Raw genomic sequence first — 12,722 nt, forward strand, 5'->3', positions numbered from 1 at the left:
AACTTGCATGGTGTTTGCAAAGATGAGCAGTTAATTGCATTATATCACGGACACTTTGAAAGTAGCTTTAAGAGATACTTTCCAACCATTCTTCATTTTCTTTCCTTATTCAAGGCACAAAATAAGATGCAAAAGAAGTATCCTCATGGAACAATTTCTTTTTTTCCCTTTACTGTCTACACATTGTCTATACAATGCTAGAAAAATCTCATTTTAAAGGGATGTTTTTAGATATATAGAACTAATTTAAAGTGGTAATGATATTTCTTGCTGATGTGTAATGGATGTATGAAAGTTTTCTCCTCTTCTTTTCCCCCTCCTCCTTCCCATTAAGCATTGTACTTCCTGAGAATGGCAGTAGTGTGCCTGTACAGCATGCTAAATAATAAGAAAGGAGTTGAAAAGGATTTATCAAAAAAAGATAAATCTCATTTTTGAAGCAAACCATGTTGTTTTGAATAGGCAGTATCTAAACATGGACCATGTTGTGAATTTAAGAAAACAGTATCTGGTCTTCTGCATAGGCCCTCCACCTTCATCTTTGCTATTCAGAGAAATGGGATTTAATTGAATGTCAGTTACACAGTGCAGCTAAGCACAAAGACTTATATACTTGCGTTAGAAAGTGTGAAGGCAAAAAATTGTGATATTTAGCAAGGATTCCACACCACTTCCCTTCCCCATCTGCCCCTGTGCTTTCTTTGGTCAGTTTGTCATACTGTAATTTTACTGAAATGTTAAGGGAAAGAGCCCAAATTGTTTGATAGGGAAAGAAGCAGAGCAAAGGGGAAAATACCTGCTACTCTTCCTTGCCCTTTAGTAAGTGAAAAAAAGTTCAGCTCCCCAGTCATTGGAACAAGTTTTCTTTGTTCTTGTCTGGTTCAGTTTTGATTGCTGAACCAAAAGACAGTATGCACATTCTTGAGAAGCAATCAGAAAGAAATTAGTGCAATTGTTAATACTTTCTCTTAATTAGAATTTCTTACTCATTAGTTGTTTGTAATGCTATGATTGCCTGAATTTTTGTGCTTTGTTGAATTGTTTAATTCTATTCAGAAAGGCTCTGAGTAAAGAAATTTGGTTCAAACTAGAAAACATCAGTAATAAAAATTGTTTCCCTGTAATTTTTTCCTAATAACCAAACTGTTATTGCTAAAAGCTATTGCTTTTTAATGAATATTTTATTTGGTGACTTGCCTTAAAAGCAGCTATCGGAGCCTTGTAGAAAGGAGACGTTAGCCATTGTAACACATAAACACGAACACTTTTACATTCTTTAGGATTAGTAAATTTTATTCCTCTCTGAATTTTCTACGCCCTTTCCTTATAAGATTAATTTTAAAAAAGACTATAGTGAAAAAATATATTTATTTGTTTGTTTGGATCACCATAATTCCTTACACAGAACTCCCATGAATTGCTTGAGTAGGCACTTGAGTGGTAGTTTGGCGCTTTGAATGGTAGCAAGCTACACCTTAGTCTTCTTTAAAATGATACTAAATGATATTAACTCAGGAGAAGCTTTCATGAAAATTATCACAAGGTCCTTGGGCATCCTTGGATTTTAGATATTTCCCCAACTAGACTGCACACAGCTAAAAGAGGAAATGAAAATTGTTTTTCCGCTTTAGCCCCTGAATTACCAATTCCCAAACCAGGCATGCTGCTTAAGTGGAGCTAGAGCCTCTCATCCTTTGGAAATTCTGGATCAATGCATTGAAGACAAACTCTTTTCCAGTGTTCCAGCACCTTGACTTTTAAGATGCATGACGTCTCTAGGGATGGAGTGCCCTCATATTCATCAGTTTTCTTAAAAAACTACTTCAGCTAAATGAGCACAGAAACAATTCTAAAATAGACTGCTTAGGATTTAAGGATCTATAAAGGCATAAATATGCAGGATGTAAATGAACAAGCCAGTGCTTACCTAGCACTGAGCTTTTATAGTGTCTCTTCCACTACAGGGTTCATTTAATGAGCTGCCAGATGATTAATAGGCTTTGTTCTGGTGACTGGGCTTCTCATGAAAATCTTTCCCCATCCAGATTTGTCACAGAAGAGAATCTCTGGTTGAGGACCCCTTTATTCCCTTGTATGGAAGGTTCTTCTGGTGATCTGAGAGCCAGATTTAATCTTCTGGTGATCTAGTGGCTCTCAGATCCTCTTTACTCCACCTGAGGGATACTCTGTGGTACAACAATTGCCTTGTCAGCATGGCAAGGTGGTTTTGAGTAGCACAACCAGAGAGAACTTCGTGGTACCTAGGAGAAGCTTTTAGAGGTAGGTTGGATACGTGCAGAAGGATCTTTCTGGTTCAGTTAAAGATAGATCTTTTTCTTTTTCTTTTTTTTTTTTTTTTTCCAAATGTAACTTTATTTAAACAAATTTAAAACTCCTCTCTTTCCCAGCATTTTCTTAATCTTTCTGTCAGCGGGAAGAGATTTTGGATCTTATTGTCACTTCATCGGTGTCTGCTTTCTCATGCTTTGGAAACGTAAATGGCTGAGTGTGAATCTCTCTGCCCAGACAGTAAATAAAGACTGTTAACCAATATAAGCCACCATAAGGCAAAAAACTGTAACCACCTGTTAAGCAATATTCAAACCTGAGAGTGAAGTTTTCTCATACATTGATGCTAATATTCTATACAGCTTCACATAAATTGATGATTTATACCATATACAGATGGATTTAACTCTTCACTGCCTTTGCCAGGGATGAGACACAGAGTCAATCTATTTGCAATGGTAAAGGACTTGTGGATGACACCATAATAGTATCTGTAGGGGATATGATAAATGTGCATGCTTTGAAAGTTAGCTATGATTCTGGGCTGTAATTGGACTTCTGTGAACCTGTCTGCTGCTTCTCAGCCAAGTCAATTCTGCTGGTATATTTGCCTTAGGTGAACATGTGGAAATGGAACAGTATCGAAAATCACTGTTTAACTATTCCAACAACCTTGTGGCTTTGGGATTGTCTTTGTTCTCTAGTGTCTAGTCCCTTACTAGAACTTGTGTCAGCTAGTTGTCTTTTACCTGTTACCTATTACTTTTTCCTTTCAATAGGCTTAAAGAGAACAATTAACAACAAATAGTATGTAATTTACATTCTAGCTCTTTAAATGTTAAACTAGATCCTCAAAGCAAAATGAATAATCTTTGAACAATCATGGCAATTGGGAGAGGTGCCTGAGGACTGGCAGAAAGCAAATGTTGCTCCTGTCTTCAAAAAGGGCAAGAAGAAGAACCCAAGGAACTACAGGCCATTTGGCCTCACCTTGATCCCTGAGAAGGTAATGGAGCAGCTAATCCTGGAAACCATTGCCAGGCACAAGAAGGACAAGAAGTTGATCAGGAATAGTCAGCATGGATTCACAAAGGGAAAGTCATGCTTGACCAACCTGATAACCTTCTATGATGAAATGACTGGCTTGGTAGACCAGGGAAGAGCAGTCAATAAGGCTTTTGGCACTGTCTCCCATAGGATCCTTATAGAGAAGCTGATGAGGTATGGGCTGGATGAGCACACAGCAAGGTAGATTGAAAACTGGCTAAACTCCCAAGCCCAGAGGGTGATGATCCATGGCAGGAAGTCTAGTTGGAGGCCAGTAACCAGTGGGGTAACCCAGGAGTGAAAATTGGTTCTATTTAACATCTGTATTAATGGTCTGGATGATGCAGTAGAGTGTACCCCCAGCAAGTTTGCAGATGACACAAAACTGGGGGAATGGCTGATACACCAGAGGGTTGTGTTGCCATTCAAAGGAACCTCAGTAGGCTGGTTTCCTCTTTTCTGCTGAAGAATTGAAAGCACCAGGAGAGTACTCTTGCAATATTCCTCGCATTTCTTGAAACCAGCCCTCTGTGTGAGATGCATGCCACTTAGAGATCGAGAGCACACATAAGCTCCATGGCATATTTGTATAATTTATTGGATATCTATGGAAAGTACTTAGCATTTCCTCTTGACCAGACCTCAACAGCTTCGCATAAACCCTGAATCCAGGGAGGTGGGAGTTGTTTCTCTGCTTTCTGGAACTCATCTTGGCTGTTCTCACTCCAAACGGATTTCCATCCAGGCAAAAATCATTTTAAAAGATCAAAAATAATTTAAAAGATTTCTCTCTTTTTGTGAGGGGAAAAAAATGCCCTTTCCTTTCACAAAGTGAAAAACAAAGAAGCAAATACCCCCTCCTCCAGCCTTTCAGAAACGAATTAGTCTTAGGTATCAGATGTCCTTATATAACAGCATTAATAGCAATTTGTTAAAAAAACTTTTCTATACTTTTCCAGCATTGACTTTTTTTTGTTTCCTCAGTAATACACATAAGGAAATTTAAGTAATTATATGCATTCTCATAAAGTACATCCTAAACAAAAGCATAAGGCCAGATATAAGGCTTTTTTTTGTCTCTGCTAAGCTTACAAAAGACAGCTAGTGTTAAACCACATGTTTTGCTCCTACTGTTCATCTTTTTTTGCTAACATTTGCCCTGAATATATGAGACAACACATTGAAAGTGAGAACCCTCCTCATTTTAAAAGACACATTCTGTATTCACGTTGAATGTGGGAACTGCAAAGGCAGAATGGGATGCATTTTTAGGCTTATTTGCGTGCCTAAATTCAGATTGTTCTCCTGGCTATGGATTGTATTATAACACCATTGCAGATTCTGATACAGACACAGTTCCAAAGATGTTGGTATTTGTTTGAATGAAGTTTTCATCTGAATGTTTTGCAGCTCAGGTTTACATGATAAAGCAACTTTAAGAAGGACAACATGAAAGGGAAACACTGAAAGAGCACATAGCAAAAAGCATCATTCTGAAACCATTTCCTCCTGCACAGACCTTCTATACTGGCAACTGACTTTGTTTTGCTTAACAAGTTAGATTATGATAAAGACAGACCATTCAGTTTACATGAAGTGTGAATCTCATCAGTAATGAAGAAGAAAGACAATATATGAGGTAGTTACCAAAAATATATATAAATAAATAAAAAATAACACAAACATTTGCAATATGCCTACGTCAAAGCTCTGGTTGCTTGATTAGGTAAAATATAAACGATCCATCCCAGCAAGGCATGCTGATGAAATTTTCTTTTATAAATGGGTAGTTTTGTACTGGTGGTGTGGTTTAACCGCAGTTGGCAACTAAGCACCACACAGCCCCTCGCTCACCCTCCCTCCCACCCCGGTGGGATAGGAGAGAGAATCAGAAAAAAAAAGTAAAACCCATGGGTTGAGATAAAGACAGTTTAATAGGACAGCAAAGGAAGAGAAAATAATAATAATGATAAAAGAATATACAAAACAAGTGATGCACAATGCAATTGCTCGCCACCCACTGACCAATGCCCAGCCTGTTCCCAGGCAGTGATTGCCGCTTCCTGGCCAACCCACCCCAGCTTATATACTGGGCATGACATCATATGGTATGGAATAGCCCTTTGGCCAGTTTGGGTCAGCTGTCCTAGCTGTGATCCCTCCCAGCTTCTTTTGCACGTGGCAGAGCATGGGAAGATGAAAAGTCCTTGACTAATGTAAGCACTACTTAGCAACAACTAAAACATCAGTTATCAACATTATTCTCATATTAAATCCAAAACACAGCACTATACCAGATACTAAGAAGAATATTAACTCTATCCCAGCCACAACCAGGACAACCGGGAGAATAAATAAGAAGCAATCTACAAAGAGAGTATGGAAAAAACCCCACTTTTTTAATAGTTTGAATAGCAAACAAAACCTGAAAATGCTTTCCTCCTTGGAAGTATAGCACCTTGCTTACCAAATCTTGTACTCTGAAAACAGTATCTACTAGATCTCACATACAATACAATGTACCAAAATAGTTCAATCTTTTAGCAAAGGAATCTGCTTCATTTACTCGTGTATAAACATTGCCTTAATATTAGGACAAATCCATGAAGCATTGTGCTTTATTTTGTCTAACCCGCAAAAAAAGTTTGAAGAAAATAGGGACTTTTCATTTCAGAGTGAGCTGAAACAAAGCTCTGGCTGACAGCAGAGCGATTGTCCAAAACACTGGCTTTGGAAGACAGTATGCTGCAATATTCATAGGTGTTTGAGCCTCACACCCCTTACACACTTCTCCTGGAAAAAGTATGATTGTTTTTTCCTCCTTATCTGAAAAATTCTTGTACCTATCCTGCCTTTTCTAGTCCCCTTGTTCTTATTCCCGTCCCATCTGCAGTGTTTATCCTATCTTACTTCCACTCTTCAGGCTTTCCCACTCTCAAATTGTCCACAAAGTAACACTTACTCTTTTTTTTTTTTTTCGTATCTATTTTTTCCTAATCTCCAGCCCTTGTCTCCTTTCTTACCATGAGGTTGCCCTATCACTTTCCAGCTACTTGGCCACAATCTCTTGACACAGCTATGTCTGTTTTTCTCCTCAAGCTCTTTGATCAAGTTGTACATCACCTATTTTTAATTCCAGTCACCCCAAGAATCACCTGGCCCAGGCACTTTGCTAGATTAGTGTTGGTCTCCAACCATGGCAGACCACTTTATTTACTTGAGCAGTCACAGTCTCCACCACAGCTTCCCGTCTCAGACCCATCACCCTTGACACAAAAGATATCTTCTGCCCTCAACATTGCCCCTCTAGCCTCCTAGGATACTGACACTTTTTAAAGAAAAGATTTTTTATACCAAGAAAAGAAAACCTTTTTTCTCTACCTGTTGGTTTGTTTGTTTGTTTGTTTTTTAATATACCTACATTGTTCTTTTGGGGTCTTTGTCAAAGAAAAAGCTCAGCCTGCAGCTAATTTCAGCACTGAAAGTTTCACCACAGGTAGTTAAATATGGTAACAAATGAAGTTACTGGAATTGGAGTCTTATGAAAAGAAGTAACAGGCAAACTTACTAAAAGTCATTACTACTGTCCCTATCTCTCCTGAGTTTCTTCTTCATCCTACATTTTCCTGATATTTTCTGAAGACAGATGATAAGTAAGAGGCTATATAAACATTTGAATGTCACTTCAAAATGTTGCACTCAACGTAAGTACAAATGTATTAGCCAAACAATAGGGCTCACTTCACAGACACTACAGGTATCTCAGAAATAACACGATCAAGGATGATCTTTAGCATTACACATTCCAAATACACATACATTTTAGATTTTTTTTAAAAAACAATTATTTTCTTTGTCTATTTTTCACATGTAGGATTATGGCCCACCATAACTAGTTTGTGGTTGTTGGCCAAGTTGCAACAATCTGAAAGTTTGCCCTTTCCCTTTCCCTCCATGAATTTAGTGGCTTTTAACAATAGACTGTAAGTCAGATTTTCAAGTGAAATGGTTGCAGTGGCCAGTACTACTGGCGATTTTAGAATGATGATCAGATAACACCTCTGGAAAACGCTGTGATGTCAGGCATGCTGTAGTTACAACAGATAACCATGTTTAAAATGCTTGTAAGTATGTAGCTATATAAGTTAGTATGTATCAGGACATTGTGAATGTATGTAAAGAAAACGAACTAATTTTTTACATTCTGTTCACATGTGAAATACAGGGAGGTTTAATCATTTTTATTATCTCTAAGGAAACTATTTATTGGTATTTATTAGGGCTAGGAAGTGCATGATGCCCTACTTGCCTTCTTCATAAAGAAGAGAGAGTTATTGACTTTTTTATTTTCATTTTTATACCCATAAGAGGAATATGCAGAAATAATTTCAATTTAAACAGAGAAAGGTGAGTTTTTAATTGGCAGCTTTCTTCCTGTAAGGTGTTCCTCTTTATCAAACTGACACTCACTGGGAGTAAGTTTTAGGGGGTTGAGTGTTTGGGTTTTTTTTTAAAGGAGATCTGATTGAGAAATCTCTGATATAGTACTTTGGTAGGAAAATATTGGTTTTAATCATAGAGGTTTTTGTGGCAGTATACTGGTTTTAGCTATTTTTACTCATAAAAGTTATCTTAGTTCAAGGATGGAATAAGTCTATTTGTTGAAACTATAACATATCCCAGAAACTTTCTGGTCTCACCCAAGTGCCGCTGTAAAATGGCCAACAGTAGAGGACATAGCACATCGACACCATGCACCTAGTCTGTGGCTTGTCAGGCCTCACAGGGGAACCTCAGTCTGTCACATTCAGGCTGTGAGCTCTAGTCATGGGAGTCGTTTTGTCTCTATTTTCTGAAGAAATCTCAGATTCATCTCACAGGGGAACATCAGAAATACTGAAAAATTGGGGGAAAAATTGTTTCCATGCTTAGATTTAGTGGGAAAGCAGTAAGTCATTTGCAGGAGGACTTGATTTCCAACTCCATTTTAAAGTGCACTTTTTAGATAACAAAGACTTAACCTTTGCATGAGTCAGGCAAGAAGACCACAGAGGATAATATAACTGGATTGAATATACCAGCATTTCTGTCACACCGCTCTCTGTTCCACCATTTACTGTGACTTGGCAGTCAATAGATAAACCCTACATCTCAGTTTATACCACAGGGAGCCTTGGAGTCCATCTCAGATTAGAACTATCACAGGGAACAGCTAATTTTTTTTAATACCGAATGAACAGCAGAGGAAAGAAAAAAGCATCAGAAAATCAGTTGCATGAAAACTAACTTGTTTCAGATGCCAACATTCCTCTAATAATTTTCCTAAACACATAACTGCCTAACAGTTGTCTTTTAAAATCTTGTCAACATTAACCTCAGAGTGCAAAACACAGCTTTTATAACAAATTAGGTCAATTCCATCTGTGCTGAAAGCATGTGTTCTTGAAAGCCTTTAAAACATAATGGAAAGAAGTGCGAGTACACAGGCCAGTGCTGAAAATTCGAAAGGAACAAAATCTCCCTGATTGTGAAAAACTAGGAAAGATGTACCCTCATTTATCATCCCCTTATTCAGAATAAAAGATAACTCATTTGAAACCTAATAAAATATGCCATTATCACTATTAGATAGGAGTCCCTCTGGAACTCCTTAATGTATCTGAAAGTGGCTATGAAATATAAAATCAGAAAATATATGTGTGAGTTCTGGGGGCTTCCATTGAGCTAACCCAAAATGCAAATATTCTGGGAGAAGTAAGGCTACAACACTGAGTGGAATAATGGATTTAAATGTGAAATTGTCAATAAAATTTCTAATCTTGTGGTACAAAGATGTCTCATTGGGCCTTTTAGCTAAAATCTTGTTGATAAGTGGAACCTGGTTTGTGATCATACTAGAGATTTATGCTGTTAGAAGTCAGTTAACGGGAATGAAATTTTACAGATATTTTCTGAAAGAACATGGAATAGACTCATAGACCCAGTTTGGAAGCCATGAACATTAACCATGTCTTCCTTGTTTTCCTAGCTCCTGTCCGCTACTTTCAATGTGTCTTCCTAAATGGACCTAACGGATTTGGACTGCAGTTTCCCACTAATCCACCTTCAAACAAGGAAGAAAAGACTCACTCAAAGGCTTCCAAGAGAAAAACAAGGAAACCAGGGCAGTAGAGAGTCTGAGTCCTGTGATTGTTCATATTTTGCACTTTATCTTTTCTACTGAGGTCCACAGTAGTTACAGTGGTACTTGTCATTGTAAGAATGTGATCCACTTGGACACATGAACCTGGAAAAAGTTTCCATGGGGCAGAGGCAAAACAGGCAGTAATGAACTGTGTTTGACAAAGGTAGAAATGTAAAAGTGCCCCGTTTCTCGTGGAAAGGCTGCAATGCTAACAAAGCGTTGATGTGATTGTGTGTGTGAGTGTGTGTGTGTTTTCCTGCCTCTTTTGCTCTTCTTGTTTTTCTTTACCTACCTGCTCAGCACTGAAGTGAGTCTGTTTTCCATTTATCTTATCTAGGAGTGAAATGTTGAATGTAGCTCTTATATCAGCAGATTGCAAGACTACCTGCAATTCTAAATCATTTCTTCTTAACGTTCAATCAAATTGCTGACAGGAAAAAGCCTCACTAAGTCATGAAAATGTGCTCTGTGACTGGTGCTATTTTTATGTCTCATTGACCAGTGTAGCCTGAAGCTCACACTTGCTCTGAGCAGCTCAATATACTATCAGTACGTTGATTCTGCAAGTCATGTTAATGATGAATATTTCTATTTAACTTGAAGCAGTAAAAGCATGGTCTATTTGCCCTGCTTGTTGGCGAAATACAAACTCTTCACTTTCTAAAGCCCAAAGCAGAGGAAGTTAAACAACACGGCAAAGTTGAGGAAAACGAGTGGTTTACCAACATGAAGGTCCCAAGAAACAAATGAAGTAATTTTAGTACTTCTACTTTTCTTCTGTGGGTAAATCAGATGACTTGCAGCAAAGACCATGTAAATGGAGAATATACCAGCCAACCATTTGCTACTAGCATAAGTCAGATGAAAACCTATCATGTGAGATGCCACTCATGAAACCAAAGCAACCCACATTTCCAATAGGTAAACATGCCAATTTGATGCAACCTCAGATCAGTGAACAAAAAAAAGAAAAAGCAAAACAAAACAAACAAAAAACCCCAAATGAGAGCATATGAAATAATCCAGGTAGATGATTTTACTAGATGAAATTAAAGGACCTCCTCACAGCACACTACTGCTGATAACTTATAGATGAGAACTGGAAGTAGATCTGCCAATCCTCAACCTTCTTTTGTGCATTTCTGTAGAAATAATGGATTTGTTGCCTTAAGAAAGAGGTGGGATGGTATCTGATCCATGTGAAGGCACATAACTGAAAACTGGCATCTCAATTGTCTGTACATCTGGCAATGTAAATAATAATGCATTTTTGCAAGCTGCTATTTGTTTGTATTTCTTTACTATGTTTTTGCATTTAATCTGTGAAATGTACAATAGTGATCTTAGTTAGATAGTTACCTAGTGAAGCAGCATGATGGTCTTTGTACAACCTGACTACTTGTAGTCTCATCACACCAGTAACTCTATACTGCTTTTTTATTTTTAGCATAGTTCAAGATAACATCAGCCCCTTCCCCCTCCCCTTGGTCCCTGCCAACCCATTCTTAATCAAATAGTTGACACACATGAGTTTTGGACAACTGAGTCTTTGACAAGTTAATGCAATTCAGAAAGCTTTGCTCTGATTACTGGTCATGGCGTTATGCGAACTGGGTTCTTGGTCTTAATGCGCTCTCATATTGCACAGGTCCTGTGCTGCAAAAACTGCCATTGCAACAAGCAGACTAGACAGTGGCTTCTGAAAAGAGGTAGGAATAGGTCCTGCTCTAGGAGTAGCTCTTCCCACATAAGAGTACACTGCAGATAAAAATGTTCATGGTGAATGCCTCCGCTGTCACCTATGAAATCTGCTCTGGAGATAGAGCTGCCAACAGAGAATATTTCATGGTAAAATGATATTCTCTCATTTTCTTTCAGTGGGCCTTTTTATATTTCCAGTGACTTTTTTCCCTTCCCAGTTTGTGATTTTGTATATATTATTATGGATTTTATTGCCCTAGGTTTTTACTGTGAAAGCTGTCTTAAAATGAGATTATAACTTTCTGAAAATCAGTTAGTTAATTTAATTCAAGACTTTATCTAATTCCAGTAATCAGGACAAAATTTTAAGATACTATAAGCCATTATTTTTTTCTGCTTCTTTTGGCAAAATAAATTTTGTTCATTATAGTTAGCCTTAATCCTTTCTTCCCATCTGAGTTTGGAGATGACAAGAATATGTTCCAGATCTCATTTCCATAATGTTTCAATTAGATATCTGAAAGCTTTGGAAATATAAACAATTAATATCATTGAATAAGTGGTATAAAATCAGTCATTTATTGTTGTTTCCTAATCTCAGTCTCTGCCTTGAAGAACAGGAGAAACAGGTCCACTCTCAAAGTGGCAAGCATTTTTCTCTTTGAATTCCCCTGGAAACTTTAAAAAAATTACTTGAATTGCATGGTTTTACTCAAATTAGCCTGAAATACTGCAAAATCATATGCTGATTGTTATCCATTTTGGAAAATAAAGAATATAAACCTTGTTCCAGTGGCCATGATGTGTTTTCCTGTGAATCCAAAAGTGGAGAACAAGGGTTTGCATAGGTAAGTTTTCTATCCCTGCTCAGTATATACAAATCTTCTGAACATAAAGATGCGGCTTTTCTTACAATTAGGCTGGAAAAATGAATCATTCAGCATTGTATTTATTCCTAATCAGCTTTTTGCAATACTTATCTTAGCTAGTCTTTTTACACACTTTGTGGATTAAACCCTGACATACGAAAAGCTAAACGGTTTCTGCAGTCCTTCAGGGTAGGACTTCATCTCTGCCAAAATCACATATATTCATCAAAGTGGTTATTTGAAATACAACTGCACAACCAATATAGACAAACCTGCAATCTCCAATGACTAGTCTGTAGTCTAAACAATTGGGAAAATGACCACTGGGAAAATGACTGCCAAGTAACTGCGTAAAAATGGTGAGATTTCCACCACACACACCCCCCGTAGGAACTGTGGCTTGCCTAGATCAGCAATTGCTAAAACAAGTGAGCTTGTGCACGAACCAGACTACAGCCAGAAGACAGCACAGCTGCAATTGCGCAGCTCTGCATTGGGTTCAAGAGTCCTTTGCCGTGTGGAATTTGGTGAGCCTTCCCACATGGGAGGTTTGTCGGTCAGCAGTTTGGTTGTACAGGTATTTCTAAACCCTTCTTCTCAAAAATGTGCGCCTTTTGCTGAGATGCTAAAAT

The 12,722-nt window shown here is 37.8% G+C and overlaps 1 protein-coding gene across 1 annotated transcript in view; it reads left to right on the forward strand.

Moving 5' to 3' along the window:
* The window catches only part of TRDN (triadin), a 239,576-nt gene extending 227,639 nt beyond the window's left edge, over window positions 1-11,937 (forward strand). The window contains exon 40 of the mRNA XM_087774851.1: window positions 9,365-11,937. Within this exon, the coding sequence (XP_087630977.1) occupies window positions 9,365-9,507 (143 nt within the window). The 3' untranslated portion in view covers window positions 9,508-11,937. The remainder of the gene's footprint in view (window positions 1-9,364) is intronic.
* The last annotated feature ends 785 nt before the right edge of the window (window positions 11,938-12,722 follow it).

Source organism: Nipponia nippon, unplaced genomic scaffold, assembly GCF_047370975.1.
Source record: "Nipponia nippon isolate SJK-2023a ecotype South Korea unplaced genomic scaffold, ASM4737097v1 scaffold_4, whole genome shotgun sequence".
Lineage (NCBI taxonomy): Eukaryota > Metazoa > Chordata > Aves > Pelecaniformes > Threskiornithidae > Nipponia > Nipponia nippon.